This window comes from Muntiacus reevesi, chromosome 2 (assembly GCF_963930625.1).
Source record: "Muntiacus reevesi chromosome 2, mMunRee1.1, whole genome shotgun sequence".
NCBI classification, from domain to species: Eukaryota; Metazoa; Chordata; class Mammalia; order Artiodactyla; family Cervidae; genus Muntiacus; species Muntiacus reevesi.
The window spans coordinates 275577481-275596980 of record NC_089250.1 but is presented as its reverse complement, the minus strand read 5'-3'; the positions used below and the strand labels follow the sequence as shown (position 1 = coordinate 275596980).

Below are 19500 nucleotides of genomic sequence, written 5' to 3'. Positions count from 1 at the left end.
CAAAGTATTGGAGGTTCAGCTTAAATATCAGTCCTTCCAATGAATATTCAGGGCTGATTTCCTTTAGGATGGACTGGTTTGATCTCCTTGCTGTTCAAGGGAATCTCAAGTCTCCTCCGACACCACAATTCAAAAGTGTCAATTCTTCGGTGCTCGGCCTTTATTGTCCGACTCACGTCCGTACATGACTATTGGAAAAACTATAACTTTGACCATATGGACCTTTGTCGGCCGTCTTAAGAGGGTCAGTCCTAAGTGAAGATGGGGATTGACTTGGGGAAAGGACTTGAGCCTGTGTGGGGAATCTGAGAGCCTGGGCGGGGGAGGACTAGAGCCCACAGGAGTGAGTTTGATAAGCTTGGAGCGGGGCTCACGGGCATGGGTGGTGGAGCAGCCAGAGCTCAGACAGGTCTGGGAGACTGGAGAAGAGGAGAGAGTCCTGGAGAGAGAGCCTTTGAGAGCTGGAGGACTCGAATGCCGTGGATGAATACAGCTTGGGAAACCTGGGATGAGAGCTAAAGCCTATGGGAGAACTGTGGCACAGGGTGTCTGGGTGGTTAGAGGCCAGAGGCGTGCCCTGTGAAGGCCAACAGAGGATCCCGAACCCAGCTGAAGCCGGGCTTATGTGTGGCATATCTCAGCGTTGTGGTTACAGCTCCATTAAAGCTGTTTTGTCCTTGGGTTATGTATATCTTAAGGGCTTCCCAGGTGGTGCTAGTGGTAAAGAACCCACCTGCCAATATAGGAGATGTAAGAGACATGGGTTTGATCCCTGGGTCGGGAAGATCCCCTGGAGAAGGAAATGGCAACCCACTCCAGTGTTCTGGCTTGGGGAATCCTATGGACAGAGGCGTCAGGGGGGCTACAGTACATGGGGTTGCAAAAGAAACATGGCTGAGCGACAAAACTAAAAATCCTTATCTTTATTTAATGAGGTTTACTTGCAAATTCCTCTGGCGCCATCTGTAGGCTGGTTAGAGTATCTTCATCAAAAGAAGAATTGATTTCCTGCCTTTGGACGAGCGATCTTTTTGTGTGTTTACTGCTTAATTGCTTTCAGCTCAAAATAACTTATGTCAGGTATATTTTAGGATGATGTACCTGGTTTCCTTCAATTATGATACAGGAATTGTTTGCAATAAAGAAAGCCATGAAGTATTTTTGTATGTGTTCTTTTTGTATATCATACCGTTTTATACTGCTTATGAATTAGTTTAATTTAGTTTTGTGTGCTGTGAGTCGGTGTGTGTGTGTGTGCATGCGTGCTAAGTCGCTTCAGTCATGTCCAATTCTTTGTGACCCCATGGACCGAATGACAGCCTCCTCTGTCCATGGGGTTTTCCAGGCAAGAATGCTGGAGTGGGTAAGTCAGTCCCTTCTCCAGGGGATCTTCCTGACTGATCAAAGGGTCGAACGCATCTCTCCTGCATTGCAGGCGGATTCTTTACCATCTGAGCCACCAGGGAAGCCCCACAGGTCCATGTATCACCATCCTATTTTCCGCGATGTCATGAGTGGAGGGGACTCGGAACAGGAGAGCCTGGAAGCCCCGAGGACAGTGGGGTTAAGCATAGCTGTATTCACAGGCAGATAGAGGGAAACCTCTTATCCTGGTCACTCTGTAGATGGTGGCAGCTACAAAGAGAAATAGGCAACAGAGATCTCAGGGAGAAGAGCCAAAGGAAAGTGAAATGTGCCTGGGACCCAGACAGACCTTCATGGTAGCCCTTCATAACTACCCTTTGAATTCTTTCGAACACTTGTCGATTGTAATATTGCCAAAGCATCTGATATTTTCAGATGTTAAAATCCCCAGTGACTATGTGTGATATATATTCATTCAATTTACTGTTTTTGGAAAGGGTTTACGCCAGGTGGCGCTAGTGGTAAAGAACCCGTCTGCCAAAACAGGACACTTAAGGAGACGTGGGTTCCATCTCTAGCTGGGAAAGATCCCTTGGAGAAGGAACTGACAACCCACTCCAGTATTCTTGCCTGGAGAATTCCATTGACAGAAAAACCTGGCGGGCTCCAGTCCATGGCGTGGCAAAGAGTCGTACAAGACTGAAGCCACTTAGCCTGCTTGCACTCCAGGGAAGGACATTACCATAACAAAACAGAACCTTTTGGATGAATTCAGCATCCTATTATTTTTCTTTGCGGCTTCAGAATTTATAGCAGGAATTGATGTGTTCTATGATGTATTGACTACTTCCCTGACTTTGTGTTGACCATAAAAAAGGCTGTATCAACCTAGAGGGGTGGCATGGGGAGGGAGATGGGAGGGAGTTTCAAAAGGGAGGGGGTGTATGTATACCTAGGGCTAACTCATGTTGAAGCCTGACAGAAAACAACAAAATTCTGTAAATCAGTTATCCTTCAATTAAAAAGTCAATTAAAAAATAACTTTTCTGGTATTACTTTAAATCAGGATATTATAGAGACTAATCCAAAGTTAAAACAGAAAAACTATTTGTTAATATGGATCACAGGATTAAGGTGAGAGATGTTTGGCAGTATAATTAGTACCATTTTCCCTTATTAAATGAAAATGAAATTTAATATAGTTTGACTCAATTTATTACATGCTATGACAATTTCTAGTGTGAATTATTATTGCTGCCTCAAAGATAAGAGAAGCCCTCATATTAGGTGGGAATCATTTATATCTACTTTTCCATTGAAGACTAAGAACCCTGAAATGTAAAATATACAATGAAAACCTAAATGGAGATGCTGTTTGTCATTAAAGTAAAACATTCTTCTATGTCACCATAGGGAAGTGTTCGTGGAAACAGTCTTGTTCTTAAAGTAAGACAGGACCATTCTAAATTTTTAACAGCTGTGCTAGTCTTTTAAAATGATAAAAAGATTGTGGTTCATTAAAAATGTCAAGTATTTAATAATAGGAGTAGCCAGAAGTCATGAATATTACTTGATATGATTGAAATTAAGACATCTTCATGGATATCCAAGAAAAGTACAAGCAACTTTTCACTAAAGCTCATAAAATCAATTAACATTCTTGTTTACTAAATGATTGCATGAATTTTGTAAACTACGGAGATCCTAATTCTCAGTTCCTTATATCAGAAGAACAAGAGTGTTTTTGAAAGTTCAAAATCTTTTGATTTAGGATCATACTGTAGGTTTTGAAAGGCTTGATTTAGAGTATGTGTGTGCTTAATATGTTAATTAATAGAACTGAGCAGTTTTTAATGTCTTTGGCTTGTGTAATTAGTCAAGCGTTACCGTGCAACCAACATTAACCTCTCTCACCTTATTTAAAGTTGTAGGTAAAAGACAGCCACCTTAAAGCATTTGGAGACACGGGGAGATGACATCTCTAGTAATCCCTTTTCTGACTGGCTTTAAATCTCAGATAATTTGAGATCGTGTTCCCCATCATTTGTATATTGTGTCATTTCCTCCTTTTTGTAACCACTGGGGCACTGTGGTGGTCATAATGATTATATATAGTATAGTTGAGAGTTTAAGGAGTACATCAAGGCTGTATATTGTCACCCTGCTTATTTAACTTATATGCAGTGTACATCATGAGAAACGCTGGGCTGGAAGAAGCACAAGCTGGAATCAAGATTGCCGGGAGAAATATCAATAACCTCAGATATGCAGATGACACTACCCTTACGGCAGAAAGTGAAGAGGAACTAAAAAGCCTCTTGATGAAAGTGAAAGAGGAAAGTGAAAAAGTTGGCTTAAAGCTCAACATTCAGAAAACGAAGATCATGGCATCCGGTCCCATCACTTCATGGGAAATAGATGGGGAAACAGTGTTAGACTTTATTTTTTGGGGGCTCCAAAATCACTGCAGATGGTGATTACAGCCATGAAATTAAAAGACGCGTACTCCTTGGAAGGAAAGTTATGACCAACCTAGACAGCACATTAAAAAGCAGAGACATTACTTTGCCAACAAAGGTTCGTCTAGTCAAGGCTATGGTTTTTCCAGTAGTCATGTATTGATGTGAGAGTTGGACTGTGAAGAAAGCTGAGTGCCAAAGAATTGATGCTTTTGAACTGTGGTGTTGGAGAAGACTCTTTAGAGTCCCTTGGACTGCAAGGAGATCCAACCAGTCCGTCCTAAAGCAGATCAGTCCTGGGTGTTCATTGGAAGGACTGACGCTGAAGCTGAAACTCCAATACTTTGGCTACCTCATGCGAAGAGTTGACTCACTGGAAAAGACCCTGATGCTGGGAGGGGTTGGGGGCAGGAGGAGAAGGGGACGACAGATGATGAGATGGTTGGATGGCATCACCGACTCGATGGACATGTGTTTGAGTAAACTCCGGGAGTTTGTGATGGACAGGGAGGCCTGGCGTGCTGCGATTCATGGGGTCGCAAAGAGTCGGACGCGACTGAGTGACTGAACTGAACTGAACTGAACTGAGAGTTTATTTAAACTATTTCATGATATTTCCACACTGGCATCAGTTTTGTAGAGCCAGGCAGCCTCCAGGTATTTTGAACGGATACCAACTATTCCTGTGAGCATATGCACTTAACAGCTTGCAAAATAGCAAGCAAATAGAAATTCCTGATGCTCTTCCCCTGCAATACTTGTGATCAGCTGTCTTTCTGCATCCCAGGTTGTTCTTATTCTCAAGCACCCTTTCAACGAGACCTCACAGAGTTCACCCAGATCTCACTCGTTTTTATTCGAATTGAAAAATTCACATTTAGTCCAGATCATCCACAGCACTTCACCTATGTTTGCTAATAAATGTGTGTGCCCCAAGTACCACCACCTTGCCTGCCTGCCTCTGGCCTTGTCCTCCATGAGGGGGTCCTCAATGATGAAGATGATTTGAATGTCTTTGAACTTGTTAAAAGTAATTTCTAATGTAATTGGCCCAGAAAACTTAAAAAATTGACGTTTGCCGACTTTTTAGTTTATGCTCTGAAGAAGGGATATTGTTTCAGTAGAACAGAATCATAAAACCCTGCCAGTTAAGTTTTTCTGGGCAGGCTTATGGAAGCCAATGTGGAGGTATTTCAGAGGCAAGGAAATAGGACCATCAGGGATGACTGTGCTGGTGCAGTGGCTGAGTCCGCACTGCGAATGCAGGATACCCGAGTTCGATCCCTGGTCAGGCAAATAGGTCCTACACGCTACAGCTAAGGATCCCATGTGCTTCAACTAAGACTGAGTGCAGCCAAATAAGTAAACAAGGATAATATTTTTCTAAAATGATAGTGTAAAAATAGGAAAAGAAGGTTAAGGCCTAATTTCTACTCTCAAATCTCTGCCGCTCCTGAGGCTACATCAAGTCTAAGCTCACCTGTGCACCTCACCTCATTGAACAGATGAGAAAACATCAGTTTACAGTCTTTTATTGGAATTGCCTTACAACTTCCACAGAACAGAAACTAAAATAATCAGTTATACAATTAATCACAAACATGGTCCTCGAGTTTTTTGCCCATACTCATGAGTATTGTCTAAAGCATGGCTTCTTTGTGGGCCCTGCCACTGTTATAGCCACGCGTTCCGGGAAACAAACTCACTCAGAAGGACAATGCAGATAGTGGAGTGCAGTTTATTACACCGGTGGCCCAAAGCAGAGTCTCCTCTTAGCCAAGGACCCCGACCAGCATTTGTGAAAATCTTTTATACCCAGTGTGTATGTGTCCAAACCCACCACCCCAAATTCCTTGAAACTTACATAAACTAAGGAAGGGTAAATACAATCCCAATAACCCCATTATTCATATGCCATGTGCTCAGACAGTTTAACAGCCAATAATCAATAATCCCGAGGTTACACTCCGACAGGTACAGAAATTTTATGGCCTGTCTGGAGGAAGGGGTGATTAGTGTATGTGCTCTCTTAGCTGATGAGTAACCTGGATACGATCTTCAAGGATCCCCTGTCCGGAAGGGGTCTTATCCTTCTGTTGTCGTTTCCATAGACACTAAACACAGAGTGCAGAGTCCATTGGAGAGGTGGCTGAGCATGGTCAGCATGAACAGGCCTAAGATGGAGTCCAGGCCCTGTGAATTCTTTCTTCATTCCCTGCTCCTGATGCTCCTACTTTCCATAACGACCATCATTTATTGTGATATATTGTACCCTAGCCCTCCGGCCACCCACATGAGAGAACGCTATCAATCTCTAGGTTACAAAATTCATAATGCATTATAAAATTCAGGGTCCACAAAGCAGAACTATCAAGGCAACTACAACAGTTTTAAATACAGTTTTCCACCAATCGCCCTTCACCCAAGATAGGACCGAAGTCCAGAAAGGAATGTTTTCATTTGACATTGCTTTTACCTGGTTTTTCATGCCATCTAAAGCAGTCAATACATTGCCAGATAAGTCAGGAGTGTATACACAACATTCAACCTTAATTATAGAACAGGTCCCTCCTTGAGCAGCTGTGAGTATGTCCAAAGCCATTCTATTATGAATGACCACTTTTCTCATTTGCATTTGCTCTTCATTTAAGGTTTGGATGACTTTTGTTCTATCTAGGAGGGCCTGTTTTGTGAAATTAGTCAAGGCCTCTACTTTAGTCATAGTATCTGTTGTCCCTATAGAGGGTACGAATAAGGCAGCAATATACTCCTACCATTGAAACACAGGACTTTCCACCTAGCATGTAAATAAGGTAGATTTACCGGGGCTTGTTGTAGGTTAGGCTTTTGTTACACTGGCATTTATATCAAATGTAACCCCATGACCTGAGTCTGTTGACTGTAGGTCTTACACCAAGAGAGCAAGGAGAGGTTATGATTGACAAGAGAGAGGAAAGTCTCTTTTTGTCATCCCAGAAAAGAGCAGAGTGGTTTAAAATCTCCTTGGCAGAGTGGTGACACCCGCCAAGGACGTCCATCCATCACTGACAGAGGATAGCCCCACATACCCAGCAGTTGGAAGTGTTGTGGAAGTCTGCGTAGGAATGTGCCCATGAGATGAAAACATTGTCCTGAGTTGAAACAGAAGTTCAATTCAAAATCACGTTGATGACGCCAAACAGTAGGAGCTGATTGTGCAGTTTCATCCTGAAGGGGCTCGTCTGGGATCTTCTTTTTTTTTTTTTTTTTTTTTTTAATTTTATTTTATTAGTTGGAGGCCAATTACTTCACAACATTTCAGTGGGTTTTGTCATACATTGACACGAATCAGCCATTGAGTTACACGTATTCCCCATCCCGATCCCCCCTCCCACCTCCCTCTCCACCCGACTCCTCTGGGTCCTCCCAGTGCACCAGGCCCGAGCACTCGTCTCATGCATCCCACCTGGGCTAGTGATCTGATTCACCATAGATAATATACATGCTGTTCTTTTGAAACATCCCACCCTCACCTTCTCCCACGGAGTTCAAAAGTCTGTTCTGTACTTCTGTGTTTCTTTTTCTGTTTTGCATATAGGGTTATCGTTACCATCTTTCTAAATTCCGTATATATGTGTTAGTATGCTGTAATGTTCTTTATCTTTCTGGCTTACTTCACTCTGTATAATGGGCTCCAGTTTCGTCCATCTCATTAGAACTGATTCAAATGAATTCTTTTTAACGGCTGAGTAATATTCCATGGTGTATATGTACCACAGCTTCCTTATCCATTCATCTGCGGATGGGCATCTAGGCTGCTTCCATGTCCTGGCTATTATAAACAGTGCTGCGATGAACATTGGGGTGCACGTGTCTCTTTCAGATCTGGTTTCCTCGGTGTGTATGCCCAGAAGTGGTATTGCTGGGTCATATGGCAGTTCTATTTCCAGTTTTTTACGAAATCTCCACACTGTTCTCCATAGTGGCTGTACTAGTTTGCATTCCCACCAACAGTGTAAGAGGGTTCCCTTTTCTCCACACCCTCTCCAGCATTTATTGCTTGTAGACTTTTGGATAGCAGCCATCCTGACTGGCGTGTAATGGTATCTCATTGTGGTTTTGATTTGCATTTCTCTAATAATGAGTGATGTTGAGCATCTTTTCATGTGTTTGTTAGCCATCTGTATGTCTTCTTTGGAGAAATGTCTGTTTAGTTCTTTGGCCCATTTTTTGATTGGGTCATTTATTTTTCTGGAATTGAGCTGCAGGAGTTGCTTGTATATTTTTGAGATTAGTCCTTTGTCTGTTTCTTCATTTGCTATTATTTTCTCCCAATCTGAGGGCTCTTTTCCTTCTTCTTAAGGATGGTCTTAGTCTCTCGAGGGTCAGTGGGGTCCCTCTGTGCAGTCCACTCAGCGTTTTCTGGGTCTGCGTGGTATGCTTTCTTCACCCTCGTATGATGGACCCAAGGGACAATACCTGCAACTTTAACTGCAGCAGGGGTAGTTAGAATAACATAAGGGCCCTTTCACCAAGGGGCTAGCAAATCATGTTTCCAATCTTTGACCCATACTTAGTCACCAAGGGTAAACCCATGAATCTGTTCCCCAAAGGGGAAAGGCACCCTTTCTTGTACAAACTTAGTTACCCGATTTATTACCTTACCCAGTTCCATCTGCTGTGAAATCCTATCCCCCCTTACCTGAGGCAAATTTGTTGACACCTGTTTTATTATGGGAGGAGGCCTCCCATACACAATTTCATATGGAGAATAGCCTTGGGACTGTTGGGTCATCCTGAGTCTGAGCAGAACCATTGGAAGAAAGTCCACCCAGGAGCAGCCAGTCTCTCTGATCCAGTTGGAGAGTCCCTTTAAGTGTCTGGTTGGTTCATTCCACCATCTCAGAATTCTGGGCCTATATGCAGTGTGCAGTTTCCATTTGATGTTTAAAGTTTTGTTTACCTGTTGTGCTAAATCAGCTACAAAAGCCGGGCCATTGCCTGATCCAGTGCTGGTAGGAAATCCAAATCTGGGAGCCATTTCCCTAAGCAGGCACCGGGCTACTTCTGATGTTCTTTCAGTCCAGGTAGGAAAAGCTTTTACCCATCTCGGGAACGTACATACCATGACCAGCCGATAATGGTAGTGTCGGTGAGGTTTCATTTCAGTGAAGTCCACTCCCAGGTGGTCAAGGGGCAGTCTGCCTTTCAGCTGAATACCTGGAGGATTTTGCCTGCATCCCTGAGAGGCAGCATTAACCTGTGAGCAGGAGAATAGCCCAGGTGGATCGCTTGGTGTGTTTCGCTTAGCAGAGTGTGTGCCAGCTCCTCCGGTACCAATAATTTGCCACTTGGCAATTCCCACCATCCCTTTTCAGTCTTTTTTTTTTTTTTTTTACCTTTTCAGTCTTGATGGCTCCTTCCACTTTGGCTAACCTGACAGCCGTTGCCCTTTTTTTTTATCAGGCTAGTGCCATCAGCACATAGGACCCACTTAGGGTCTGGAACCTTGAGCCCTTCTTTAAAACAAAACCCAGATACCTTACCTCCTCTTTGTAGATCTGTGCCTTCCTCTTCGTCACTGGGTAACCTGCTTCCATCAGCAGCTGGAGTAGTGCTTTTGTCCCTTTCCAGCATTTTTCGCGGCAGCCAGCAGCAGGTCATCCCCGTATTGTAGGAGCCGACATCCATACTCTTCTGGATGGAATGAGTTCAGGTCAGAAGCCAAGGCTTCCCCAAAGATGGCTGGGAAGTTTCTAAACCCCTGTGGGGGAGTCCGGATGAGCTGTTGTTTGGTGCTCCCGATTGGATCTTCCCATTCAAAGGCAAAGATGGGCTGTGACGCTGGTGGAGGCGTATGCAGAAGAAGGCATCCTTGAGATCTAGGCGAGTATAAACTTTAGTCCTCGGCGGGAGGAGGCTAAGTAAGGTATAGTGGTTTGGAAAAATGAGGTGTAAAGTCACAGTAGCCTGGTTGACTAGCCTGAGATCTTGTCCAGGCCTATGGTCCTGTCCTTCCCTGTTGACTGGCAGGATCGGCGTATTCGAAGCCGACTGGCACTCTACTAGAATGCCTGCTTGTTTCAACCTATTGATGTGGGGCAGTATGCCAGCTCAGGCCTCTATCCATAGCGGGTACTGGCACTTTCTAACCGGAATGGTGCCTGGTTTGAGTTCTATTATCACTGGGGCGTAATGTTTAGCCAGCCTGGAGGGAGGGTTGGGTGTCTTCCACCCAGACCTCAGGGAATAATTCAGTTAGCTCTTTCATGCACTTCCAACCCACCCAGTTCTTCCTTCGGCTCATGCAACCTCCACTCATCTTGGAGATGAGAGACAACAAGTAAGTCATTCGGAAGGTGGGCCTCTCCTCAGGGGAGAAAGTCACTTGTGCTCCTAGTTTGGCGAGCAAGTCTCTTCCCTACAGGGGTACTGGGCACTTAGGAATGTAGAGGAATTCATGAATCACTTGGTGCGCCCCCATCTGACATTTTCTGGGCTGGCAAAATGATTTAATTATCTCTTCTCCCAATACCCCAGTTACAGCGGTAGTCTTTTTGGACAGAGGTGCCACAGGTTTTGTTACTAGCGATAGTTCTGCTTCTGTATCCACCATGAAGTAAATGTTTTGGTCCCCCACTTTTAAGGTTACCATGGTCTCTCGGGGACTTGATATCTCTGAGTCCTGGCAGCCCTATTTAGTTTCCAAGTCAGCAAGCCTCACAACTGCGGGAGCTTCCTCTTCCTTCCTTGCCTTAGGGCATTCATTCTTCCAGTGGCCAAAACCTCGGCACTGGGCACGCTGGTTTGGCACACTCGTTTGGCTCTAACGGGGCCCGGGGCCTCCGTTTGGACCGGTTGAAGGACTGTCCTGTCCCTGGGGCAGATGAGGTTTTCCGGAGGGCCCGAGATAGACTTTTCCCAGAGCAGCAGCTAGCACTGTAAATGCTAGCACTGTAAATGTAAATCTCTTGTCTGTTCTCTTTCGTTCCCTCCGGCTCTCTGGCAGAGCGCAGTCTCTGCTTAATTCCAACCTCTCCCTCCCCCTCTTGTCAGTACTCACCGGGAGAGGAGGGTATAGCTTGGGCGGTTCGGTTGGAGCCGGATCCTGGAAGTGTTGGCCAGAGGCTTCTGTCACCGGGATCGGAGCCTCCCCAAACGGCGGCTCTAGGACCTCCGGGAGAGCTGGCAGAAGAGCAGCGGCTGCTGCAGGAACTTCACCTGGCCCTGGATTGGGCACTAAGGCGGCCTCAGGTCCTGGTGAAGCACTGGGAGGCAGGCGCGTCATTATCCAGCACGGGGGAGGGGTCAGGTCATCCCCGTCCAAATCCTGTAGAATTTCCTTTTTTATCATCAGTCAATTTTTGTGCCATTAAAATTTTCCCTTTCCCTTCTGGATACAGAACCTTGCCCAAGTAGGAGGGTCTCAAGCTAACCCTAGGATGCAGATTGATCCAACAGATGGAGATTGATCCAGGTGCCCTGGCTCTCCTGTCACTACTGTGTAGATTGCTTCCACTATTGTTGAGTTCATGGTGTTCTCTGGTGACCATCCTGCTCCCATAGAGGGCCATTCGACCACAGCGTATGTGGAGGTGGTTAGGCTTCATCTTCACCCCATAGTCTCCTCCTAATCCCTTCTTTAAATTTTTAATCATGCACTCAATACAGTTGCCTTAGATTCACTTCCCCCCATCTTGCTTACCTTCTCGGACCTTCTTCTACTTTTCCTTTTCTTTCTGTCTACAAAGTTCTCAGTACCCTATGTACTTCTGATATTTCCACTCAGTGACACTTAAATTGCCATTCTGCTTCCTTCCTAATTGGGGTGAGAAGAGCCTTACCTGCCAGATCCCAGAGGGAGAAGGGGGATCGGCGTGTCTTCACCCACCAGGCAGCACAGCCAAACCAGAACATCACATGATCCAAGACTGTTTCTCCCTTAAAGTCCGTTCTGCCTTGGTGGGTATGATCAGGTGCGGATGAAAACACAGATGGGTTAAATATCACATGTCCCAGGCCATCTCCAGAAAAGCCAATTCATACTCACTTATGTATCCCCCTTCCTTCTAGCTTGACATTTCCGAGGGGGTCAAGAATTTACAGCAGATGGGACACCTCCTGGGTGAGGGCAGAATACGGGCATACAAAGACCTGTTTCCTATCCTAAAAACCCCCTGGCGATCGCTGGTAATAATTTTCCCTGAGACGGTGTGAATACACCTCCTAAATGACCTTCGCAAATTCCCTTCCTAAGCCCTAGCACGCTCGTCGACCTGTGTACCAAGCAATCACTGCTGCCTGCTTATCCCAGGCTCCGGTGGGTCTGTGACTCTTCTAGTCCCTCCCAGGGGTTGATTAGGACCTCTCTTTCACCCTACCAGGTGGTTTCCTCCTCACCTGAGCGCTCCGTTCCCTTGCTGCCGTTCACTATCTGCTGACGTGAAAGGTCCGGGCGTTGAGAAGCAGAACTCTTCCAGAAGGGTGAGGCGCCTTCCCCCCTCTAGAAGATTCAAACCGCAAGGCCTCGGAGTAGTCCCAAATGGGAATTGTCTCTTCAAAGTGAGGAGTTTCCTGGCCAATGTAACAAATGTAGCCACGGGTTCCGGGAAACAAACTCACTCAGAAAGACAATGCAGATAGTGGAGTGCAGTTTATTACACCGACGGGCCCAAGGCAGAGTCTCCTCTTAGCCAAGGACCCCGACCAGCATTTGTGAAAATCTTTTATACCCCATGTGTACGTGTCCGAACCCACCACCCCAAGTTCCTTGAGACTTACATAAACAAAAAAAGGGCAAATACAATCCCAATAACCCATCATTCATGTGCCATGTACTCAGACAGTTAAACAATTAGCCAATAATCAATAAGCCCGAGATTACACTCCGACAGGTACAGAAAATTTGTGGTCTGTCTGGAGGAAGGGGTGATTAGTGTATGTGTTCTCTTAGGCGATGAGTAACCTGGACACGATCTTCAAGGTTCCCCCTGTCTGGAGGGGGTCTTATCCTTCTGTTGTCGTTTCCATAGGCACTAAACATAGAGTTCAGAGTCCATTGGAGAGGCGGCCGAGCATGGTCAGAATGAACAGGCCTGAGATGGAGTCCAGGCCCTATGAATTCCTTCTTCACCACCACTGTGTTTGGCTGAATTCACAAATCTGTTGTAATCTGTAGCTTCCCTGTCACTACTCTGAATCTCCTTTCCTGCTAAGCTTTGTGTCCTGACAGTAATTAAAACCTCCTGCCACTACTATATCTGCTGCAGCTGCTGGAAGTACCTTAACTACCTTGGCTTCGGGATTTGGCAAAGTATTGGCCTCCACCACCATAAGGGCCTCCAAGATTTCCTCTGTCCATGGGTCCAGAATTTGAAGATCGATTGTTGTCATTACCAAAATCACTGTAGCTTCCGCTGCCTCCAAAACTGCTTCCATCATTACCAAATCCATCATCATAGCCACCCGCACTGCCACCGTTCCCACCACCACCACAGCTGCCACCAAAGCCACCTCGACCGCCGAAGTTTCCTCCACGACCGAAGTTGTAATTCCCACCAAAGCCACCTCCACGTTCCTAGAACCACTTCAACCTCTTTGGCTGGATGACATACTACCCACGCTTGCTTAGATAGGGCTCTCCTTACCGCACAGTTGTGGCCATTCACAGTGTGTTACTTCTGAACCTTTTCTATGGAGTCTTGTCTTGTCTATGGAGTCATGGTCATCAAAGGTTATGAAAGCAAAGCCTCTTGTTTTGCCACTGACTCAGTCAGTCATGTTTTCACTCACTTCCGCTTTCTCATGCTGTTCAAAATCATTTCTTAGGTGATGTCCTCCAGTGTCTTCTTTAATGTCACCAGCAAAAATCTTTTTCACAGTTAAGTGGGCAGACATCACTTTCCTAACAAAGGTCCGTCTAGTCAAAGCTATGGTTTTTCCAGTATTCATGTTGAGAGTTGAAGCGTAAAGAAGGCTGGGCACTGAAGAACTGATGCTTTCAAACTGTGGTGCTGGAGAAGACTCTTGAGAGCCACTTGGACTGCAAGGAGATCGAACCAGTCAATCCTAAAGGAAATCAACCCTGGGTATTTATTGGAAGAGCTGACTCATTGGAAAAGACCCTGACGCTGGAAGACTGAAGGTGGGAGGAGAAGGGATGACAGAGGATGACATGGTTGGATGGCATCACCGACTCGATGGACGGTGAGTTTGAACAAACTCCCGGAGATAGTGAAGGACAGGGAAGCCTGGAATGTTGCAGTCCATGGAGTTGCAAAGAGTCAGATTTGACTGAGAGTCTGAACGACAAAAACTGCTCTCTGTAATGCAAAAAGAAAGGAGAAGAACTAGCGGGGGTGTTCTACAAAGAGAATGCCTGAAAGGTGAGCATCAAATACAGGATGTGATTAGCATATCCGGTTAGTCTGGATTATCAACTATGGGTCAGGAACAGAAAAAGTGAAGAGCCCAGAAAAGGGTGAGAGAAGCAAGGAAACTTTTCCTTCTTCTTCTTCTTCTTTTGTTTTTTACTGCATCAGTTGCAGGTTGCAGAGCTGTGGAGCTGAGTTGCTGCCTTTGAAGGTATTTTCTCCACATGTGGATGGGGAGTTTGCAACATAAAACTGATGCCTAATGGGGGCCTGTAAGACTTCTGGTCCTGGAGGCCTTTTTGTTCCCAGTTTCTTATAGGCAAAACTCCAGCCCCCAGGACCTTCTTTTAGTTTGAAAGAGTTGCTAATCAGAGGAGGTAATGAAACCACCTGAGGCAAGATCAAAGGAGCAGAGGCTTGACAGGATTTGAAGACCAGATCACCGAAGACCCTTCACACGCCCTAATCTAGTCAGCAACTCCACCCTTTTGAAACTTTGCCAAGAATAAATACAAGACTGTTACTGCCTTGATCCTCATCACCTACTCCTGCCTGACTATATGACTCTCCTACTCACCAGGGAGGGGGTTCAGTTCTTAAACCACTAGCCTACTGTGTTCCCCCTTTTTCTGGTAAAGTAACGCAGACACTTTATTTCTCCTCCATAACGCCGTCTCTGTATTTCTGTTTGGCATTGGTGCACAGAGAGTCAAGATTTTGGCAAAAACATCCCCAAAGAAGAGGCAGAGCAGGAGGAAGAAGACGAAATGGCAGCCTCACAGGTAACTGTCCCATCCTGGGTCTGGGACTGTGTCTGCTTTTCCTCCAGCAATGCCTGGACTGAGAACCTGCAAACCTTTATTCTCTGCTTCTAATTTTTCTGCTTGAGCGGTTTGTTATCTTCTTATTTTTTCCTTTTCTTATAATAGTGAAGACAGGCTGTTTAGACTGCTTTTCCCTATGGCCCAGAGTTTGCTCTCCATTGTTTGTATCTTGGCTTTCTATAGAGCATGATGAATTCTCAACATGAATTAGTGATGTTCAGTGTTGAATATATGCTCCAGCCCCAATAATTACAAGAGTATTTATGATGGAGTGAGAGGGTATTCAGGCAATGAAACTGGGTATAAAGTTGAACAAGACTCAGACCTTATGAAACATCAGGGACCTGAATCTTCAGAGAAGGATTCTAAAAGTAATAAATGTAGAAATACCTTTTATCAGATACCAGATCTCCCTCTATGTAAGAGTACTCATACTGGAATGAAGACTTATAACTGTAGTGAAAATGGTAAAAATTCTAATCAGTCTTCAGAACTTATTCAAGAGCAGACTATTCAGAATCCACAGAAAGAAAAAAAGTATAATAAATGTGGGGAAGTCTTTAGTAAGTCATCCAATCTAAATAAATATAGGAAAATCCATACAGGAAGGAAATCTTCCAAATGTACAGAATATAGCAAAGCATTTATCCGTCACCCACTTCTTACTCAACATCAACGAATTCATACTGGAGAGAAACCTTATAAATGTACAGAATGTCGCAAAACCTTTAATCACAACTCAAATCTTACTCAACATCAGCGAATTCATACTGGAGAGAAGGCTTATAAATGTAAAGATTATGGCAAAGCCTTTATCCGATGCTCACAACTTACATCTTACTCAACATCAGCGAATTCATACTGGAGAGAAGGCTTATAAATGTAAAGATTATGGCAAAGCCTTTATCCGATGCTCACAACTTACTCGACATCAGCGAATTCATAGTGGAGAGAAACCTTATAAATGTAAAGACTGTGACAAAGCCTTTATCCAATGCTCACATCTTACTCGACATCAGCAAATTCATACTGGAGAAAAGCCTTATAAAGGTAAAGATTGTGGCAAAGCCTTTATCCGATGCTTACATCTTTCTCAACATCAGCGAATTCATACTGGAGAGAAGCCTTATAAATGTAAAGACTGTGACAAAGCCTTTATCCGATGCTCACAACTTACTCGACATCAGCGAATTCACACTAGGGAGAGACCTAATCATTTTACAGAACGTGGCCAAACCTTTATTCGGAGTTCAACTTTAACTGAACATCATCGAATCCATACTGGGGAGGAACCACACAAATGTAAAGAATGTGGCAAAACCTTTATTACAAGTTCACATCTTACTAAACATCAGCAAATCCATACTGGGGAGAGACCATATAAATGTACAGAATGTGGCAAAGCCTTTAATCGGAACTCAAATCTTACTTGACATCAGCGAATTCATACTGGAGAGAAGCCTTATAAATGTAAAGATTGTGGCAAAGCCTTTATCCAATGTTCACTTCTTACTCAACATCAGCAAATTCATAGTGGAGAGAAACCTTATAAATGTAAAGACTGTGACAAAGCCTTTATCCGATGCTCACATCTTACTCGACATCAGCGAATTCATACTGGAGAAAAGCCTTATAAATGTAAAGATTGTGGCAAAGCCTTTATCCGATGCTCACAACTTACTCGACATCAGCAAATTCACACTAGGGAGAGACCTAATCATTTTACAGTATGTGGCCAAACCTTTATTCGGAGTTCAACTTTAACTGAACATCATCGAATCCATATTGGGGAGGAACCACACAAATGTAAAGAATGTGGCAAAACCTTTATTACAAGTTCATATCTAACTAAACATCAGCAAATCCATACTGGGGAGAGACCATATAAATGTACAGAATGTGGCAAAGCCTTTAATCGGAACTCAAATCTTACTAAACATCAGCGAATTCATACTGGAGAGAAGCCTTATAAATGTAAAGATTGTGGCAAAGCCTTTATCCGATGTTCATATCTTACTCAACATCAGCGAATTCATACTGGGGAGAGACCTTATTGTTGTACAGAATATGGCCAAACCTTTATTCGGAGTTCAATTTTAACTGAACATCGCCGATTCCAAACTGGGGAGAAACCACACAAATGTACAGAATGAGGCAAAGTCTTTTTTATGAGTTCAGATCTTACTAAACATCACTGAATTCATATGGGGTACAAACGCTATAAATGTACAGGGTGTGGCAAGGCCTTTATTAACAGTTCTACTGTTACTAAACATCAGCAAATCCATACTGGGGAGAGACTGTATAAATGTACAGAATGTGGCAAAGCCTTTAATCGGAACTCAATTCTTACTACACATTTATGAGTTCATACTGGAAAGAAGCATTATAAATGTACAGAATGTGGCAAAGCCTTTAGTCATAGTGGTTGGCTTACTAAACATCTGAGAACACACACTGGAGAGAAACCCTAGTAATGGAACAAGTGATGGGAGAGGTTTGCCCTAAACATGCATCAGAAAACACAAGTTTATACAAGAAACCTATGGAAAGGATGTCACAAATATGTAGAAAGGTATCTAATAAAAAATCAAATCTAAATAAATATCAGAGACTGCATACTAGAAAGCATTTCATCAATCCTCTTTTCTGAAGTTTCTATGAAGGAGAATTACTGTAGAGAGCAATCCATAGTTAAAACACATAGAAAATGGATATATTAGCATGGATCATGAGATGAAGGTTGATGATTCAAAAGTTACAATTATTACCAATGTATCCTTGTTTATAATCACATGATTTTGAGATTATTTGAAAACCAAACTGAATGTAATTCAATGCTCAAATAATGCATAATGTTTTTCATTTCTAGTGTGAATGAGAACATAGGTTTTTGAGTTTATACTTCAAAGATTAGCCTTTTTATATTGTGTTGAAACTATTTCTATCTATTCTCCATTAGAAGATGAAGGATACCATAATGTAAAATGGACAATGACCATCTAAATGGGGGTGTTTGTCATTGATGTGAAATATCCCTGGAGTTGCCATGATGTAAGTGATCATCGAATCTTTCCATGTATTAAGGTAAGACAGAAGTTGATACTAAATTAACAGTAGTTATATCACTTGATTTGTAAGAACACAATGACAGTTCACTGCAATATTGATGTATCTTTGTAATATCAACACAAGTCATGAACAGTACTTGACAATGTTGAAATAAAGACAGCTTCTGTGATAACCTAGAAATGTATTAGAAACCCTTTCTGGAAAAGGCATGTAATTAGTGTATATCATGTTTACTAAGTGTTTCCTAGGCTTTGTTTTATAAGCAATAAAAATCACAATCTTTACATCATTATATGAGAAAAATGAATATCTTTCTTTGTACTTCTCATCTGTATGTAATTTGTAAAAGGTTTTATTTCAACTATGTGTGAAATTAATATATGGTTATTAATAAAAGTGAATGGTTTTTAGTGTTTCAGTTGATTGTAATGAATGTAGTGTTTCACCTATCACCACCATTAACCTCTCCCACCTTATTTAAGGGTGTAGTGAAGAGACCATAAAAAAAGTATTTGGTAGCACAGAGAGATGGCACATGTGGAAATTAGTTCACTTGCTGGCTTTAAACCTTTCATACCTTCATATATTTTCCATTATTTCTATGTTGTATCTCCTCTCCCATTTTGTAGCTACTCAGACACTGTGATGATTCTAAAAGGAAGAATTATACAGAGTATTGTTGTATACAATACAGAGTTTTGTTGACAGTTTCCCTGAGCTGTTCCTTGATTTTGCTGCCTTAGCATCTGTCTGGGGAGCAGGCAGCCTGCAGTTCCTTGAACTCACACCAGCCAGTCCTGTGAGCACCTGCACTAGAAGGCCACCTTCCTCGAGATCAGCATTCTTCCTGAACCCCAGGTTCTACTTCACAGGCCCCCTTCAATGACACCTTCACAAAGCTTACCAGAATCCTGCTTATCTTGGTCTGAATGGAGAAATCCACACTCAGCCTGGGGAGCCCAGAGCACTTCACCCAGGGTCATGTATAAAGGCTGAACCCCAAGTACTTTCTCTGCCTGATTCTAGCTTTGACATCTCTCAAAAATCCCCCCTTAAATCCTCCCCTACAGAGAGGTCTCAGGTGTGATAAGTGTGAGGACTCGACCTCAGGACTCCTGAACGTGGGTTTGGGGGAAGAAACATAAGAAAAAACAGGGAACTTGGTAAAGACTCCTTTCATGGCCCCACTGTAGACCTGCAGATTCATATCTTCTTAGAGTGGGGACCTGAATTCCAGGGGTTTCTATTCACTACAATGGTTCAGAAAGAATCTTTAGCCAAGTGGTGTCCATCAGGATCACGTGACCAATGTTCAGCAATGACCTCCCCGGTGCCCTCCCCACAGAGTTCTCTTGGTCCTGTGGGAGCATCAGTGTGCTTTGTAGGAAGTGCTTCAGGGGATTATAAGGGGAGGCCCGGGTTAAGGAT

General features: G+C 43.6%; 1 protein-coding gene across 1 annotated transcript in view; it reads left to right on the top strand.

The window, feature by feature from the left end:
* Positions 1 to 18335, top strand: part of LOC136161696 (zinc finger protein 420-like) — a 34018-nt gene extending 15683 nt beyond the window's left edge. Inside the window, 2 exon segments of the mRNA XM_065926717.1 lie at positions 15558 to 15820; positions 15822 to 18335. Of these exon segments, the coding sequence (XP_065782789.1) occupies positions 15558 to 15820; positions 15822 to 17474 (1916 nt within the window). The 3' untranslated portion in view covers positions 17475 to 18335.
* Positions 18336 to 19500: the final 1165 nt, after the last annotated feature.